The 18,750-nt window shown below is 42.6% G+C and overlaps 1 protein-coding gene across 3 annotated transcripts; it reads left to right on the top strand.

The window, feature by feature from the left end:
- The first annotated feature begins 7,289 nt into the window (after nt 1–7,289).
- Nucleotides 7,290–7,772, top strand: LOC134362061 (transcription factor BTF3-like). 3 transcript variants are annotated; one of them, XM_063077385.1, is made up of 2 exons: nt 7,290–7,671; nt 7,726–7,772. In XM_063077385.1, exons 1-2 carry the CDS (start codon nt 7,290–7,292, stop codon nt 7,770–7,772), a joined length of 429 nt encoding a protein of 142 aa, XP_062933455.1. The 3 variants fall into 3 exon arrangements, with proteins under 3 accessions (XP_062933455.1, XP_062933454.1, XP_062933456.1); XM_063077386.1 differs by having other exon boundaries at nt 7,314–7,362; nt 7,474–7,772; XM_063077384.1 differs by having other exon boundaries at nt 7,290–7,772.
- The last annotated feature ends 10,978 nt before the right edge of the window (nt 7,773–18,750 follow it).

The raw sequence follows: 18,750 nt of genomic DNA on the forward strand, positions 1-18,750 counted from the left end.
AGAGGACAAATTAGAGGAGCTTTGACATCCATTCAGCGAAGGTAAGCAATGATGGACATAGGAAAGGGTACCACCGACAACAGAGTGACACCAGAGAGCAGGGGCCTCAGGGCCAGCAAAGGGGGATTAAAAAAAAAAAAAAAAGACATGCTAGTTTTATAAAAATAAATTTACTAGTTGAGCATGACCTGCTTCTAAAGAGCATGAGAGGCAGCTTACAATGAAAGGTCCAACGGAAAAGTGGAGAAGTGGAAGAACATTGCATCTAGAACTTCAGGTACAGACTTGGCTCTCACATTGTCCTGCAAAGCACTAGCACTGGGACATCAGGGCCACCTAGGGAGGTGGGGCTACCAGCCCACTATGCAGACAAGAAAACTACAAACAGAAAGCCACCTTAAATGGCTAGAGGAGAGGAGCTCAAATGTTCTCATCATAAAGAAATGATAAAGTTTTATGATGATAAATGTGCTAATTTCCCTGATTTGACCCTCACATTGTCTACATGTATTGAAATGTAACTCTGTATTCCATAGATAGGTGCCGTCAATACGCGTCAATTAAAAAAATAAATTCTTTTCATAAATAAGAAAATGATTCTGGTCAGTTGGAAGTATTAAGTACTACAAAGACAGGAAGAAAATGATATAAAAAAGCTGCCTTAGTCATGTCGTATAGCCAGGATGGGGGGCACGGGGGACCAGACTCAATTTTTTCTGATTCTGCATGTGATTCATTATTCTGCACCTGTTCCCAGAAGTCTGGTGCCCTAGTAACAGTCCTATTGGCAGATGGAATTTATCAATGCTACTGGATGTCACCTGCATATAAGAAGCCTGGGACACAGCATTGTCTCAATTGATCCTCTCACCAACTGTTGTTCTCAGTCCCATTAGCACCCTCATTTTATAGAAGAGGAAATAGGCTCCCAGATATTGAGTGACTTGGGCAGGGTCACCAAATTTGAGGGTGGCAGAGTAAGGATTAGCCCCAGTGAGCTCCACCTCACTGCCCTGCGGGGGTCGGCACACCCCCTTGCCCACCCAGGGAATTCTGCCCACTGACAGAAGCCAGGACCCTTGTCCCAGCTTTTCCTCTCTGAAGGCTCTGACTTCCATGGCTGCAAGCTGAAATTTGAAATGGCAAGTTTAAGTTTAAAACAAAATATTTCTGACAAAGTCTTCAAATATGGAATTCACTTCTAAGGGAAATATTAAAACCTTAAATTGTAGCATGGGACAGAAGTACGTTTCCTGAAAGTTTCACCAGATAACAGAATATCTCACATCAGGAGCTCAGTATATTCCAAGACTCTTGTACCTTCCTTCCCCCCAATATGTGGGCTGGTCCCACATACTGGGCAAGTCTGGGACTAGACCATGAGCTTCTTGAGACAGGGCTTTCCACTCTTCCTCTACATTTATCAAGTCCCCAGGACAGGGCCTGGCAAACAAGGGTCTCAAAAATGTTGAATGGATTGGTGCATGGGTGGGTGGATGGATGGATGGATGAATGAATGAATGAATTTCTCCTCCATGCCCACTTCTATATAAGTCCTTCGTCAAAATGGTGTCTAACCTCCTGAGTGCTCTGGGTACCCTCACCCATTGGAAAAGTTTAGAGATTTTCCTCTCTATTATGCCCTCAGGGCACTGCCATGATTAAAAAAAAAATTAGTTACAAAAAGCTAAGAATAAATTCCTCCTTCTTTTCTTGTTCTTCAAAGCGACAACTTTTTCTTCCTTCCGGTCCAGGACATTTCAGGAATCCTATCTATTTGGCTTACTGTGGTATCTCCAGCACTTAGCAGAGTGATTGGAACACAGGAGATACCCAATAAATGTTTATTGAACTAATGAATGCACTCGAAACCTTGCCCACACCCAGGACCCTTCCCTCATGAGCCCTCTCATCCACTCTGGTTCATCCATTACCGAGAGCATCAGGGTGACATCAGTAAAGAGGAGGTCTCTGCTGTTCAACTTTGTCTCCCAAGCCACATGGTACGCATTTTCTACTTCTCTTGTGCCCCTGGCAATTCTGGAGAGTGCTGAAAGCACAGATACTCAGTCAGTACCTGTGTGTAATAGTGTGACTGACCTCCCTGCTGTACTTAGAGGCACTGCATCAAGTGGTCGTAAATCCACCAGTGGTTGTAAAGCAGCCCCCTCTTTTCATGGGCCAAGCCCTCCCCCACAACTCCTCTAGACGTCCCTCTCCTCTTGTGCTTGAGTGTGTTGGCATCAGCTCTCCATCCGGCTGTTACTCATAAGAAACCTATTTACCCACTTTACCAGTGACCTCTGAACATTGAGTGTACCCACCTATCCAAAAAAATTGAGTATCACTACCAATATATGTACATGTATTTACTTCTAAGTTATAAAGATATTTGGATATATTGTGTTCCTTAAAATCACATATAAGATATAGATACTAAAGAGGATGAAATAAATACTGACAAAGATTGTAACATTTTCTTCTGGGGACAAAAATAAAAACAGTAAACGTAGTTGCAATTTCTTAGTTATTTATTATGGGCTAGGCACTGGGCTAAGCCTTTTACACTAATTACTCTCATTCAAGTGGGAGCCACATAGTATTTGATATATTGGGGCTCACTTACCAATGTGACCCAGGAAAATGGCAACGCTGGAGAATGCTCATTAGGTCATTTTTACCACTGAAATGGTATTTTAACTTCTGGCTTTCCCCATCTGTAAAATCCATCTAGAATTTAGTGTCTGTGATGCTGGGGCAGGGACAGGACCAGCACTGAAGTTGGGATCAGAGGACGTGGACTTGAATCCCAGGTCACCCCACACAAGCTGAGCAGCCCCCAAGGAGGCATTTGATGTTACTGATGTCACGCTTATCGTTAAAACAGGAATACTTTTAGGTGTTTTGCAAAGTTGTTGTGAGGATTAAACATTGGGATGAAAAGCAACATTGAAAAATGATAAACTCCTGTGAGGCCGAGTATCCATTCACCCCGCAATCACCTGATCCAAGGAAGCAGAAGCACTTGGAGAAAAGGTGTGCAAAGCGACGGGGGAGGAGCCTCTCGGAGAAACCCTACCCTTACACAGCGGATCGAGTGTCTTCTGGGCTCCCACACGCGTGACTTTCACCCATTGTGCCCAGGGCCAAAGTTCTATCAGGTTCTGGGACTGCTTTCTCTAGTGTTTATTAGCTGCGGCTACCTGTTGTCCTTCATAGGGAATGTCCTTCCAGGGGCCTAAGTGTCAGCCCTTCATTCATTCTTCTCTAAGAATCTAGGTCTCAAAGAGGTGGTGTGACCTTCCCTGTATGGAACACCAAGCTTTGTGTGTGCTGTTACTTTAAGTCTAAAGGACAAGCAGGTCCACGTGGGCAATGTTGGTGATGATGGCTGATCTCTGTGACCCCAGAAAACGACTTGGAGGTTGCAGGGGGGAGCATCAGACTTCATCTTTCCAGGCCCAGTTAGATTCCGAGCAGATCCATGAAGTAACAATGGCACCCCTTCCTCCGTCTGTCGTAGCTTTAGAGCTGGCCAAGGGAGCTGGGGTATGTCTGAAAGTCTAAAGAACCTGGGAGAGTACAGAGCTGCACGGCCCAGGACAGCTGCCATGTGCAAGCTGGGGGCAGATGTTCTTCGGGGGTGGCGGTGAGGGAAGGCCTCTGTGCTAAGTCTTCATCTCCAAAGGCCCCTGATAGAATTCCAATATCTTAGCTGAGAGTGTGGCTCATTAATCCACTAGCACTTTAATATGAGCTAATTTATCATAGTCCCAGCAATAAAACAGAATGGAAAAGGATCAGACAGCAAGCTTTCTTATATTTAATTTTTTGAGTTCATATTATACTAACATGGTTCAAAATTGAAATTATAAAAGGAAGTACAGTGACAGATCTCCCGACCACTTCCAAACCCCAACTTGCCCATGTTCCATCTCATGGCAGCTACCAAGAGTTGTTTCTCAAATGTCCTCGCAGACAAATGAGAACACACTTTACTCTCCTCCCTGTTTTTACTGAAATGGAAGTATGTTATGCATGCTGCCGAGTATCCTGCTGTTTCTCAATTAATGGAACTTTGAAAGAGTTTAAAAGAATAATATATCTTTGAGATTGTTTCATCAGTTTATTTAAAAAGACACATTTCACAGTCTTTTTAGTGGCCCCAGAATATTTCACTCTATGAATGTACCTTATGCTATTTGACCAATATCTTTCTAATAGATATTTGGTGTGTTCATGATCTTTTGCCATATAAGCAATACAGTAATTTTGTATACATTTCTAAGATAAATTCCTAAAAGCGGAATTGTGTGTCAAAAGGTATGGATATTTGTAATTTTAATAGATATTACCAAGTTGCCTTGCAATTTGGAAAAACCTACACTCCCATCAGCAGTACGTGAACGTGACTGTTCCTCATACTCTTGCCAACTCTATGTAAAGCTAGCAAGTTTTGAAAATGAGTAAAAGGCAAAAAGGTCCCCAGTGCAGAGTGGCCAGGCCCTGCTCGGTGTCCTATGAGGGCTTGTGGTTGGTGCCTGGTGAGAAGCTTGAAGGCACTGGAGGTTGCCCTGGAGAAGCTGCCACAAGGAATATAAGAAACTCTGAGACCAGCTCTACCCACCTCTTAATCCTGCCAGGGCAGAGCCAGTGGAATGACTGCTAACCCACAATCTCATTGGGGTTGGTGCCAAGACATCTCTGCATCTCATCCGGGGGAGGTAAAATCGAAACGTGTGACTGAATCTCAAACCCACAAAGGCAATTAATTGCCCCGGTGTGCTGGCCTTCCTGTGCTGGCGGCCTGTTGATTGCCTAGTGCTCAGCACATTTGGGGCCGGTGAGCATCAGTTCTCTCTCCCCTGGCAGGGATCTGGTTTCTCCAGCAAGATTGTGACGTCTGAGAAAGGAGGGCTCCATCTTTGCCTGCCCCTTCCCCTCACTATCTCCTGCCAAGGAGGTCTGATTAATTGGGGCCTCCAGGAACGGCCTTTGATCCTCTGTATTTGGTCTTCTGGTCAGTAAAATACAGGCTCCTCTTTAGCTTTCTGAGGACAAGGCTGGTTGCTAATCTTGTTCGGTGTTAGGCAATTTTCTAGCCAAAGTTCACTACGCTCCTTTGGGGCTTAGGTAGCAGTGTGGAGTGTCAGAGGCTAAAACTGCCCCCTCCCCCTGGCCTGCGTTAAGCTGTTGGCATCTCCTGAGGGGAAGACCTGTGGCCTGTCTTCCCGGGAGGGAACGACAGAAATAGCTGCCAGTAACTGTGGGATCCCCAGTACATCTTAATCTCTGACCAGTCCTCCCTGCCCAACCTGGCTAGAAATGTACAACCCCCCAGTGAACCTACAGACTGGGGGTCCCGGGAGCAGGAGGGGAGAAAGAGAAGCTATGAAGCCAGATGGGAAACTAAGTCTACTTGCCACAGAGTGACTGAATCAGAAAACCCCCGATGCCAGAGCTCCAAGGGGCATTATGTCAGCCAGTCTCGTAGCTTTACCACTGAGAAAACCAAGGCTAAGCCAGGGGGGGAAATGGTCACCGAGCCAAGTCACCACCATCCAGAGACAATCACTACTGACAGGTTGGGGTGCTTCATCAGGAGGCTGTGTGAGTTTCATGGCATCGATCATATAAGGAACGGTTGAGATGTTCTCCTTCACCCTGAAGTTTGCGATGACACCAACCCAGCAGGCTTATGGGAGGTCTGGAAGGCTTTTCTCATTTCCCAATCAAGTCAAACTCAGCCACACCCAAACGAGCTGACACTATTCCCTGCCTCTCTCAACAACACATGCCTTGGCAGATGGGTCCCCAACGTGATAATCATTAACAACAAAATACACATTAGTCAGATTGGTTAGGAAGAATGCTCTTCAGTTTGATCTCAAGTTTAAAAAGGCTAGTGATAGTCTAAGAAGGTAGAGAAATGATTCTTTGGTGTCAACCACACTGGTCTTTTCTCCATTTCTCCTTTTTTCCCCTCCTTTCCAGCCTTTGGGCCAATAGCTCCCTGTGCCTCCAGACACCTCACCTGCCTGGCTGCCCACACCACGTGTTACTCCACCAGCCATCAGGGATGGTTCATCGACATGCAAACCTTTACCAGCCAACTGGGTCTCAAGTTTTGTTTTGTTTTGTTTTAATATTTTTAGCTTCTATTTTTCTAGAATTGTATTTTTGAGAAGAGGGTCCAACTTCTTCAGCGATAATAAGAATAATTGATATTTGTCATGCTGGAGTTCTTCTTAGTTTGTTTGTGACTCTTTTTTAGTACAGATTCCCAAATATTCCAGGAATGGATATAGGAAAGAGAATCATATATGTCTATAAACTTCCTTTCCAAGGAACGAATTTCTAATGGTGTAATTTCAGGCATGAGTTTAGGAAACATGTTGAGGGCAAGGAGGGAGAAAGAAGGAAGGGAAAAAATATTTCTTGGGTTTTTCAAGTTGCCCGAGAAAGATGGCCCAGTTATTTGTAAGATCAGCCTGCGACAAACATACTGTCCTCCCTCCCTCCCTCCCTCCCTTTCTTCCAAGATAATGAGCTTTAATACACAGCCGGCTCTCCGAACCATGGGTTCCACATTTGTGGATTCAACCAACCTCAGATCAAAAATATCTGAAAGAAATAAAACAATACAATAAAAAAAATAAATTTAAAATAAAGTATAATGACTATTTACATAGCATTTACATTGTATTAGGTATTATAAGCAATTTAGAGATGATTTAAAGGATACAGGAGGATGTGTGTAGATTATATGCAAATACTACACCATTTTTATACAAAAGACTTGAGTATCCTCAGATTTTGATATCCGTGGGAGGGCCTAGAACCAATCTCCCAGGATACCAAGGGACAATTGTATATAGTAGCCATTATTTTGCACTGGCCCCTATTTTTCACTTAGAAACATCAGAGAACTACATTTTAATACTTTTGGTTTTGTTTGTTTGGAGGGAAGTGATAGATTGATGGGGATGACAGAAACTACTCATGGGATTCTCTGTTTTAGATGTATTGATTTTGTTTGTGTTTACTGAGATATAAGTCACAAGTAAAATTTACCCTTTTAAAGGGTACAATCCAGTGGGTCTCACTGTGTTCAAATTTGTGCAACCATCACCATACCTAATTCCAAAACATTTTTATCACCCTCAAAAGAAACCCCATACCCAAGCTATGTGTCCCTGCGCACGTGTGCCAGATCTCAGCTGATCTGCCCAAGACCCCCTCAGTGCCAACCCTAGTCCCCTGCACGGCCCCTTTTCCGCTCCGACAAGATGAAAGAAACTATCACAAACCAGGAAAAACTTGCCAAGTTGCAGGCTCACGTGCACATTGGTGGGAAAAGAACCACTCACAGAAAGAAGAAGGTGGTTCATGGAACAGCTACAGCAGATGATAAACTTCAGCTCTGCTTAAAGAAGTCAGGGGTAAACAATATCTCCGGTGTTCAAGAAGCAGATATGTTTACAAACCAAGGAAGAGTGATCCATGTTAATAACTCTAAAGTTCAGGCGTCTCTGGCAGCAAACACTCTGACCATTAAAGGCCATGCAGAGACAAAGCAGGTGACAGAAATGCCACCCAGCATGTCAAACCAGCTCAGTGCAGACAGTCTGCCTAGTTTAAGGAGGGCGGCTGAAGCTCTGCCCAAACAATGTGTGGATGGGAAAGCACCCCTTGCTGCTGGAGAGGAGGAGGAGGAAGTTCCAGATCCTGTGGGGAATTTTGATGAGGCTTCCGAGAATGAGGCAAACTAAATTGAATGAACTTCTAAAGAAGATAAAACTTGAGGAAGTTACCAGGAGCAGCTATTTTATATTATGACGGCTTTTTTAATTGTTTTGTTTATGGATGTGGTAAAATCTAGATCTCTATATCTTTAAGCCCAAGCCCCTTGGACACTGCCGCTCTTTTCAGTTTTTGCTTAGACACCATTCATTCTTTGCAGCTAATTAAGCTGAAGAAGCCTGAGAATAAAGTTTGAAACAAAGGTTGATGAAGTTCTTTGCCTAGTTGGAAAACAAAACAAAACAAAGAAACCTTGTACCCAAGTAGCAGGCACTCCCCACCCTTCAGCCTCTAGCAACCACTCATTGTTTCCTCTCTCAAAGGATTTGCTTATTCTGAACATTTTATATACATGGAATCATTCAATATGTGGCCTTTTGGGTTGGGCTTCTTTCACTGAGCATAATGTTTACAAGGTTCGTTGATGTAGCATGTATCAATACCCATTCCTCTTTATGGCCAAATAATAGTCCATTGCATGGATATATTACATACAGTTTATCTATTCATCAGTTGATGGGCCTTCAGGTTGTTTCCCCTATTTGGCTATTACGATAATGCTGTTTTGAACATTTATGAACAAGTTCGAGTGGACATATATTTTCAATTCTTTTGAGCTTATACCTGAGAATGAAATTGCTGGTTCGCATGGTATGTTTAACTTTTCCAAGAATTGCCAAAAGGTTTTCCAAAGCGGCTGTACCATCTTACAGTCCTACCAGCAGTACACAAGGGCTCACTTCCTCCACACGCTGATCAACACTGGTTACTGTCTGTTTTTATTACTGCCATCCTAGTAGAAGTTGTATCTCACTGCGGCTTTGATTTGCATTTGCTTAAGGATTAATGATGTTCAGCATCTTTACATGTGCTTATTGGCCATTTGCATATCTTCTTTGGAAAAATGTCGATTTAAATCCTTTCCCCATTTTTTTATTGTGTTATTTTTCTTTTTCCTGTTGAGTTGTAGATTTTATTCTGAATACCAGGCCTTTATTAGATACATGATTGGTGAGTATTTTCTATCATCTGTGAGTTGCCTTTTCACTTTCTTGATAGTGTCCTTTGCAGCACATAGTTTTTAATTTTGATGAAGTCCAATTTGTCTATTTTTCCCTTTGTTGTCTGTGCTTTTGGTGTTATATCTAAAAAACCATCGACCTTTGTAATCCAAGGTCACAAACATTTACACTTGTATTTTCTTCTGAGTTTTATAGTTTTAGTTCTTACAGTTGAGCCAATGGTCCATTTATTGTTAATTTCTGTATGGGTTCTTTTGCATGTGGCTATCTGGTTGTGCCAGTATCATTTGTTGAAAAGATTAGTTTCTTCCTGATTGGATTATCTTGGCACCCTTGTCATTAGCACAAGAACAGAAAGCATAGATAACCCTAAATCAAACAAACGAATGGAAGAAAAGCCTGATTTGTTTTTAACAGGCAAGAAAATGAAACTCTAAGAAAGTTAAAGGAAACCATAGATTTAAAAAATCTTATGGTGAAGAGAGATTTTTTAAAAAGTATATAGCGATGGAATAAATTACAAAGTAAACAATTCATAGATGTAATTACACACACCCAAATTTAACCTCCTCTTAAAATTAAAAGACAATGAGTCTGGAAATTATTTGCAACAACTTACATATCTTTACTGTACCATTAATATAAATATAGTATCTCCTTAATATAAAAAGAGCTTTTAGAAATGAATTAAGAAAAAATACTAAAACTTCAGTTGAAAAATGGGCAAAGACATGAAAGATAATCCAAAGGAAAAATACAACTAGCCAATAAACATTTTTGAAGGTAGAATTTGAGTAGTAATGAAAGAAATGCATGCTAAAATGAGGTGTCACTTTTGCCTATCAAACAGAAAAACATTAACAAGATCTGATGACCCGGCAAGGGCCAATGAGAAGGACATCAGGAATTAAAGTACAAATCGATATAATTTTTTTTCTATAGCAACTTATACATACATATATACACATCAATATATATTCATGAATATATATATATATATATATATATATATATATATATATATATATGTTCTTTTCATGTAAAATTTAAAAGCAACTAGAAGGAAATACCACTACAGTGATTGTAACTGAATAGCATATGTGATTGTGGTTGATTTTATTTCTTCTTTACACAGTTCTTCATTTTCTAAGCTTCCATAAATGACAACAAATTATCTTAAAAATAGAAAATATTAGGAACATTCCAAAGCAAAACAAGAATTCACATATGCTAGCAGCCCCTCAAAGGGATGCTCTGAATGCTGTGCTATGTTTTGCACAATGCTATGCAAAGCACACTGAAGGAATTTGTCACACACAAAAAAGAATGATTATGGGACATTCTACTTCCTAGAGATGTCTAGGGAATTCCCCATAACAGTAAGAAGCTTTGGTGTAAATTAAGCTCTTTGGGTTATGAGGACCTGAGACTGGGAACTTGAAGGAAGAGGATTTAGTCTTGGAAATCCCAATGTGGAGCTTCTCTATCCTGTGATCTGGCCTCAAGAAAACTCAGAAATAGTCTCCAGGGTTGGAATGTATAAGGAAATTGGAAGGTCATCAAGACCCAGTGCCACTGCAGTAATTGTCTGTTCCATTGACACTGCAGTCACGGAGTTAACTTGTGAAGCATTGTCTCCTCCTCCACATAATGACAGTCACTCTCTCTACCTGTGGGCTGTTCCCCCACCAACTGCCCAACTCCTGGCATGTCTTAACGTTCAAACCCTTGAAGAGAGAGGACCTGATTGGTTGGTTCGGTTGGTCATCGTTGTCCAGGTTAGGTGTTCTCATAAACCACTCTCCAACACAAACATTAGCCAATCACCTGGGGGTGGAGGAGGACATTTGGAAGGTTCCTTTCCTTCCTGAAGCTTGTGGCCAAGATGATTCCCTCAGAAGGGACTGGGGAGATAAAGGGCACACTAGCCTATGTATACAAAGAGTGGCTGGGCCCCAGATGGGGACCACTGCTTAAGGACATTTCTTCTAGGGTACGCGAGTCCTAACATCATCTATGAAAGGCTGTGGAGTAGCATGGAGTGAGCAGGCTAGTGCAGTCGCTAAGAGAACAGGTTTGGAGTGAGAGTATTTGGTTCAAGCTTGGGCTGTGTGACCTTGAGCAAGTTACTCAGCTTTTCTTGAAGGTTCTATTGCCTCACCAGCAAAATAGGAATATTAATTAAGCCTGTTGCATAGTATTATGAGGACTTAATGGGGTAACAGACATTCAGCACCAAGCACAATGCTGGACACATAATAGATATGCAATCAACACTATTACCATTGTTTTTTTTTTTTTTTTTTTTTGTCGTTTTTTCGTGACCGGCACTCAGCCAGTGAGTGCACCGGTCATCCCCATATAGGATCCGAACCCGCGGCGGGAGCGTCGCCGCGCTCCCAGCGCAGCACTCTACCGAGTGCGCCACGGGCTCGGCCCAACACTATTACCATTGTGATGGGAGTGGACAGGAAGCAGGTTGAGCTGGTTGTCAGGTGAACCTACCAGCAGACAGCGATGCAAGTTTTGTTCACTGTCTCCTAAAACCTGTTTATTTTCTACTCCAGATCTTTGCTAATGCCTAGCACAGTGTCTGAAAATAGCTGGTCCTCCAAAAAATGTTGTATGAAATGAGAATCTCTACTCTGATAATTCACTCACAGGAAGTGTATTCTCTGAACTTAACAATTTAACAGGTCTCAAGTCCCCAATTTGTCCTTGCTATTATTACCAACTGTTGGTGATACTATTATTGTTGATAAATTTATTATTGTTTGTAATGCTATTATTGTTGATAATATTATTGTTGGGCTTTTCTTACTGTGCATGTTAGGCCTGAATTCCAACAATTGGCTGACAGCCGGCAAACAGTAGCATCTTTCCAGACTCAAACATTGTTTTGACATTTAGAATACAATTATTGAACATTCATTTATTAAAATATAAAAACTAAGTCCTCCACACAGATGCAGCTTACAGATCAACTTCTCAGGCACTAAGTGGTTAACATATTGATGATATTGAGTATTAACACATATACTTTGAATAGCATGACATTATTTTAGCAAGGGTTATAATTTGTCTTCCAGTCAAGCTATTTCAATGGCTTTCTTCATCCTACCAAAATGTTTCCTGAAATTCCATCAGTAGAAATTCAGTCATCTGTGTTCATATTTACCTCTCCAGAGGTTCCTCTTTCAAAATGCACATCCTGAGGAAGGGGTAGCATAACGTCCCTAAGTTTTAAAACACAATATATCTTCAATCAAACTTTTCACCTTCTTCCTAAAACCAGCTTTTCTCCAGTGTTCCAGACTTTGGTAGAGTCCAGCACCCACCCAGCAGCCTGATCCAGAATCCCTGGGCTCGCCTTTGACACAAGCCCTGAGATACATGCACTGTCCTTCCGCTCCGTCACCCCTCACCTCCGGCTCCCTCTGTTAACCACTGCTCGTGGCAGTCAGAATGAGCTTCCTAAAGCACAAACGTCATCCTGGTCTCCGGTGCTTCTCACCACTCCCAGGGCTGAGTGCCTGCTCCCTGGTGCCTACATGCCAGCATCATCAGCTGCCCCATCCCCCATGTCATGCTCTCTCATTGCAGGCGTCTGGCATTCTGCTTCCTCCTACCAGACCACAGCTTCCTTCTCCTTTCTCTAGCTAGCTCCTACCTGCTTTCTTGTCTTGGCTCAGACACCACTTCCTCCAGGAAGCCTTCTTGGATCCTTAAGTACCTTGCTATGTGCTCCCATACACAGAGTACATATCACATGTGCCTCTTTACTTGTATCTCACTAGATCGGGGACTATGTTTTATTCATGAGCATCACCAGGGCTTGGAATGGTACCTTGACCATAGTAGGCCCATAATAACTATTTATTGAATGAATTACACAGTGGCCTACTATACCAGATCCTTTGCTCTAGGCTAGTGATTCTTAAGTATGACACCTTTTCAAAAAAAAATCTGCAACCCCTCCCCCCCCCACACACTACCAGTTTATATTTTTAAGATCTATTGATTAATAAAATGCATGATGACTAAAAGTTGGAATTCAGTAGAACATTGAAATACATTTATATTTCTTCAATCCCAACGTACCCACATATATTCAAAGACTTGATGCATACCTGGACTTTCAGGCTTTGCAGCCTCTCTAAGACACCCCTCCCCCATGTGGTAGCTTTCATGAGATGAGATTCTTAAGGCAGGAGAAAACCTTAAAAGGGCCCAGGACCTCACTTTCTCCTAATCCACAGTTTTTCCTAATGATGGGCCTATCCCTGGGGATTAACGAAAAGTAAGAATGGTGCTGAAAAGAAGTAAAAATGTGATCAGTATCTGGAAAGTAAATTCATTCCCCCAGAGCACAGTGGTTTTTATTCTAGTGGCTGGTCAATGCTGAAGTCTAATGCTAATGCATGGAATTAATCAACATCTGTGTACCCCAATTCCTGGGAGTGAAGGAAGCCCAAGAGCACAGTGGGAATGTGGGCTGGAGACCGATGTCTTAGAGCATGGGGCTCCCACGACCGATGTTCAGACCCATGAATTTTTAAAATTTCTCTTCACTTTCGGCCCCCATTCCCACCAATGAACCCACATTGCAAGGCATGGAGGTTGAGCCAGCTGCTGTGGTCTTTTCGAAGGCGAGATCACAAGAGGCAGCTATGAACCTCCATCAGACTTGACCACCAGCTCCACTGTCCTCACCAAAGTCTCTTAACTTCCACTCTTATCCTTCTCCATCCCCCTCTCCTCTCCTCACTGCTGACTAAGAGGCCCTTTCCAAATTCAATTAATACCCTTCAATAGCTTCTGTTGCTCCTGGGATAAAGATGAAACTCCACCTTTGTCCCCACAGTCCCATGGGATGGCACCCTGCCTACCTCATGGTCTCATCGTGAGCCTTCTCCACTTCGCATCTGCTCCAGACACAGGGGCTCACCTTCAGACTGTTTCAGGCCTTCACACATGCTGTTCCCTCTGCCATACATGCGGTTCCCTCTACCCCATATCTCTCCAGCCCCATCCCTTCACCTAGACAATTCCTGTCCCTCATCCGGAGCTCAGGCCCAACATCACTTCCTCCATGAAGTTGCTCCATCACTTCACGCCCCATTACTAGGTCAGGCCCCCTTGTTATATCCACCTAACACCCCAGACACCACACTGCAGCACTATCAGCTGGTCAACTCCCTTCCACGATCAAGTTCAAACTCCCCTGACTCCTGCCCTGTCTGGCCCCTGCACTGCGGAGTGTCAAAGCCCTCTGCCTCCAAGTGGAGATCACTTTTGTCAGTGCTCACAGCTTCACCGTGACCTTTAACATCAAGCCAGCCGGCCTTTGTGCAGAAATTTTAGTCCTTTGATGTCTTGCTGCACTTGTCCTCAGCTTCGGGATCAAAGCCAAAGTCTGCCTGCATCTGTTGCTAGGATCAGAGGCTATGGAGCTCTGCTTCTGATCATACTGGCAAACAACTGAAGAACAGCAAGGTCAAGCCATAAATGCAAAAGCCACCTGCCTCACCTCCTGACCACTAGCCCACTCCCCAAAGGAACTACCATCAATTATGTCCTTTGTATCCTTCAAGGAAAAAGAGAGAAAGCATGCTATTATGAACAAATAAATACATATGCAATAAATACATGCACATAAGTATGCATTCATGTCCTTTTATTTATACCAAATGTATTCTGACATATTCTGGAGTTGGAAGGCGTGGGATTAATCATCTTTACCACAATTCCTCATCTTTTCTTTTTCTGTTTGGATGTGTGCACAGTATTACATTATACGGCTGTATTTACTTAGCCAGTCTACCATTCAGGTATTTAGTCTGTTTCAGTTTTTTGCTCTTACAAACAATGCTGTGGTAAATATTCTTATGTGCATGTCTTAGTGTACTTCTGTGAATATAACAGAGTAAATTCCCAGTAATGGAATTATTGGGTCAAAAGAGATGTACATTTCCAATTTTGATTGGTATTGTCAAATTGTTCTTTAAAAAGAACTTCCGGCAACAGTGTTTGAGAGTGGCAGAGTGCCCATGGTGTGGCCAAAACTAGATACCGACAAAGTTTTACAATCTCACTTGCTTGCTCAGTGAGAATTGCTATCTCACCTACATTTCCATAATTGTGGTGAAGTTAACCGTGTTTTAATGTGTTTATTTTTTTGTAAACTAATGTTCATATCCCCTCCTGATTTTAACCTTGAGACATTCATTGGATTTATATGAATGCTCAAGGAAACTTGGGAAATGTTATTGTGTTCTGTGTTGCTAATATTTTTCCCTGTTCTATGTTTGTTTGGTCGGTTTTTGTCTGTTGACTTTATTTTTAATCATCTAATGTTCAGAAATTCTTGATTTTAGGCTTTGTGTACTGATTAAGACTGCATTCCTGGCCCCAAATTATATAAATTTTCACCAGTTTTAGAGTGCTAGGCAATTTCTACGTGTTGTCCTAAAGACTCAGCTAGTGTCTATAGCCCTTCAGCCCCCTTGAGACATCACAATAAAATGCCAACAGTTGATCTTCCTTTTCACAGTCCTAGCTGAGATTTTCCCCCACTCACAAATTCAGCCAAAATAGCCAGTGATCTTGAAGTTAGTTCAATTGATTTTTTTCCTGGTTCCAAATTCTTGCCTGGGTTATTGATTACTTTTCAATGCCCTTTACACAACCTGGATTGAAGAAGACATCCCATAAATTCAGACATCCAGATCTAATTAAAATCCTGCTCCTAAAACACAAGAATCTATATGAACTGCTTTTCCTAAAACTTTTGGAGAAAATAACTTCCTCAGTTGTCTTTGACTGTCAGTGTGTAACACCTTCAGCCGAGCCATCCCTAAGTGGTCGGGATGCTTCTGATGGCCTGTGAAATAGCTTCTACTCTGTGTGTCAGGAAGGGAAGAGGGGGCTGGGGGTGAGCTTCCCTGGTGACAAAGGAAACTGCAGCAGTATCAGCCTTGAAAATTTCAATATGTCTCCACCATCATGGGACTTCTCCCCATGATTTAAGTGATAATATTTGGAATTTTGCAATTTATAAAACCTTCCACATAAATCAGCCCATTGCTGTTTTACACAGCAATACTGAAGGGAGTCGGATAATATTATTCCCAGCTTTTTATATAGTAAAATGGAGGCTCAAGGAGATAAAGGGCTCTTTCCAAGTGAAGCTAAACTGGGTTACACATTTCTGAGTCTACTATTTCTTCACAGGGTGTCACTGTCCTACCTCGTTGACATTGCCTTTCATGGGATGAAAGAGCTAAGGCAAAGTGCAACACTTTTATTCAAATAATCATGTGCTCAAGGAATGAAGTAATTCTAAAGAAGCTAACCTTCAACCTCTAAAATGAGCCAAGTCAGGTCAGTGTATTAACTCAAGGTCCTGCGGGACTCCTCCAAGCACGTGGGTCCATGCGCCTGCATATGCTCTCGTCTGGTGGCCTCGTGGTTTACTTTTTAACCTCCCTCTGCTCTCTGCTCAAATCCCGCCTCAGCGGGGCCCTGCCTACTCATGCTATTTGGACTCTTTCCCCAAAACTCACTACCTCCTTCTGTTTTTCTTTATTTTGTTTGTTTGTCCCCTCATTCTGGATGTGAGCTCCGCAATTTAGTCGGGTTGTGTTGGCTCCTTTGTTTTGCTGTGATATACCCAGTGTCTAGAATCCTGCTGGAGACACGGTGGCCCTCAACAAATATTTCTTGAATGTGTGAATGAATGAGGACCCATTGGAGATTCTTGTTTGGTGTTTATGGAAAACTCACTCAGAGTGTTTGCCCATCCTCAGAAGGAGGAGGCCATGGAAAGAGGGAGGCTGGGCCAAAGGTCAAAGGGCCTGCACTCTGGGCCTTCTTTCAGTAGAAATACAAGAGGAGTGGCCAAGGTCTGGAAAAACTATGGCAGAAACATAACATTTGACAGAGTACTAGAAAGCACCTAGATTAATTTTGTCATTTAGAAAATGAGGAAAGAAAAACAAATACATGCATGAATCTTGACTAGATCCTAGTTTAAAAAAAGACAACTATAAAAGAGATTTAGGGGATAGTGGGGAAACTTGAAAAGGAACTAAGTATTAGATGCTATTAGGGAATTCCTATTAATTTAATTATAATAGTGGTACTCAGGTTAAGCAGAATATTCTTGTTCTTTGCAGATATGTATACCAAAGTATTTAGAGGAGAAATACCATAATGTCTGCAATTCATTTCCAACTGCCTCCTGAGAGTGGATACCAGTAGTCATGTGATGACCTGCCCCCCTTATCCCCCCACGACGAGGCCCCTACCCCCACTGCCATGCACCACCAGGGTCCTGGGCCTGTTTCCACTGATAAGAAAGAGGACCTTTAGTGAAGGTGACCGCTGTGTGACCGAAGTGATGAAACTGAGACTTGCTGTCAACATTCTATGTTCCACTCGGGTCCTGGATTGTGACATTGATTTGAAAGTGATTTTGATTCTCTTAACAATAAATCTGAGGCTGTGACAATTCATCATCCTTCCAGTCCCACTGTACTTGGCCCTTTCCCAGCACATGGTAAATCAGACTCCTTTGGTCTGTTCCTTTACCAGTGAAATAAACCAATCAAGCAGTTGATACAGCTCATGACCTTTGAGCTCTACCCATCTTTTTCTCTATTCATTATTAAAGACTAATGCATCTCCTGTTTCACGCAAAGTTTCAGAGCAAATGCAAGCAAGTATTCTCAGCTTTCCTACACAGAGAGGAAACTAAAGTCTCAGAAATGAGTTGTCTTGTCCAAAAAACAAAACAAAATTTAAAAAAAACCAGAAATTCAAGCAAAAGAGAATCTTGAATGAGATCCAGGATTCCCATTTCCCGAACTTTAGCAACCCTCATGACAAAAGCTTGGCATTCTTCATTGGAACTGATCACTCCCCGCCCCCCCATTTCAAAAAGCCTGCAGCTCATAGTAGGAAGATGAGAAAACAATGGAGCTAATCATCTACGGTGGGTGGGTTGGAAGGCGGGGGAGCCTGCTTCCAGCTGCTTGGGAAAGTTACCCGATTTTGTTTTTCACTCTTGGTGAAGCCCAATTTTGCAGCCTTTATCTGAGTACAAACATTAGGGGCTTAGACATTCCAAACTGAACTTCAGCCTTGCAGGATTCAAATCTATCTTCTCTTAAAAGAATGCATCCCTTTATTTCTCAAGAAAAAAAAGTTTTGCTGGGAAAAGTTTGGAAAAGATTCATCCTATCTCTGAAATTCAGAATCCTTGCAAGTACCACGTCTGGGAACTTATAGAAAATCATCCGAAAGTTGACCATTGGTTTTCATCATGGTTTTCTAAATGAAGGGAAACCTGTCTTGGCAAAATTGCATCAACTTTCATAGACCAAGAGAAGCTGATCAGAATGACCCGGATGTATGTGGGCTGAGGCCTGGGAGTAGGAGAAATTTGTCCTGCCCTTTCAAAGAATGTGTACATGAGGAACCCCGAGGAATGTTTCACTTTAAAGGAGAAAAACCGACAGTAATTCTGAAAAGAAATATAATTGCTCTAACCAGGAGAAGCAACTTGAAACGTACAAAGCAAATTACCACAGGCAGTGCGGATACTGCAGCTCCAGTGATGTGACCTCTAAAAAAATCACATTGATGCCCTGGCCATTGAATGAAGCTGGAGAGCACAGGGCCTTCAAGGTTTCCGGAGGGTGCTCAGGGTGTTCTCCCCACTTCAGGATGAATGTTGGGGCTTTTACCTTGTGGATGTGTCAGCCAATCCCTCGGCCCTCTTGGGAAGACCCTGGTCTTTTCTAGGGGCGAGGGGGCAGGATTACCTCAGGTTGTCTGAAGCAATCAGGCAAGGAATTTAGTCTCCCACAGGAGCCTGGGGAGCAGGAGCAGAACCAAACAGCAGTGGCAATCCTGTGGGCTC

Source organism: Cynocephalus volans, chromosome 13 (assembly GCF_027409185.1).
Source record: "Cynocephalus volans isolate mCynVol1 chromosome 13, mCynVol1.pri, whole genome shotgun sequence".
Lineage (NCBI taxonomy): Eukaryota > Metazoa > Chordata > Mammalia > Dermoptera > Cynocephalidae > Cynocephalus > Cynocephalus volans.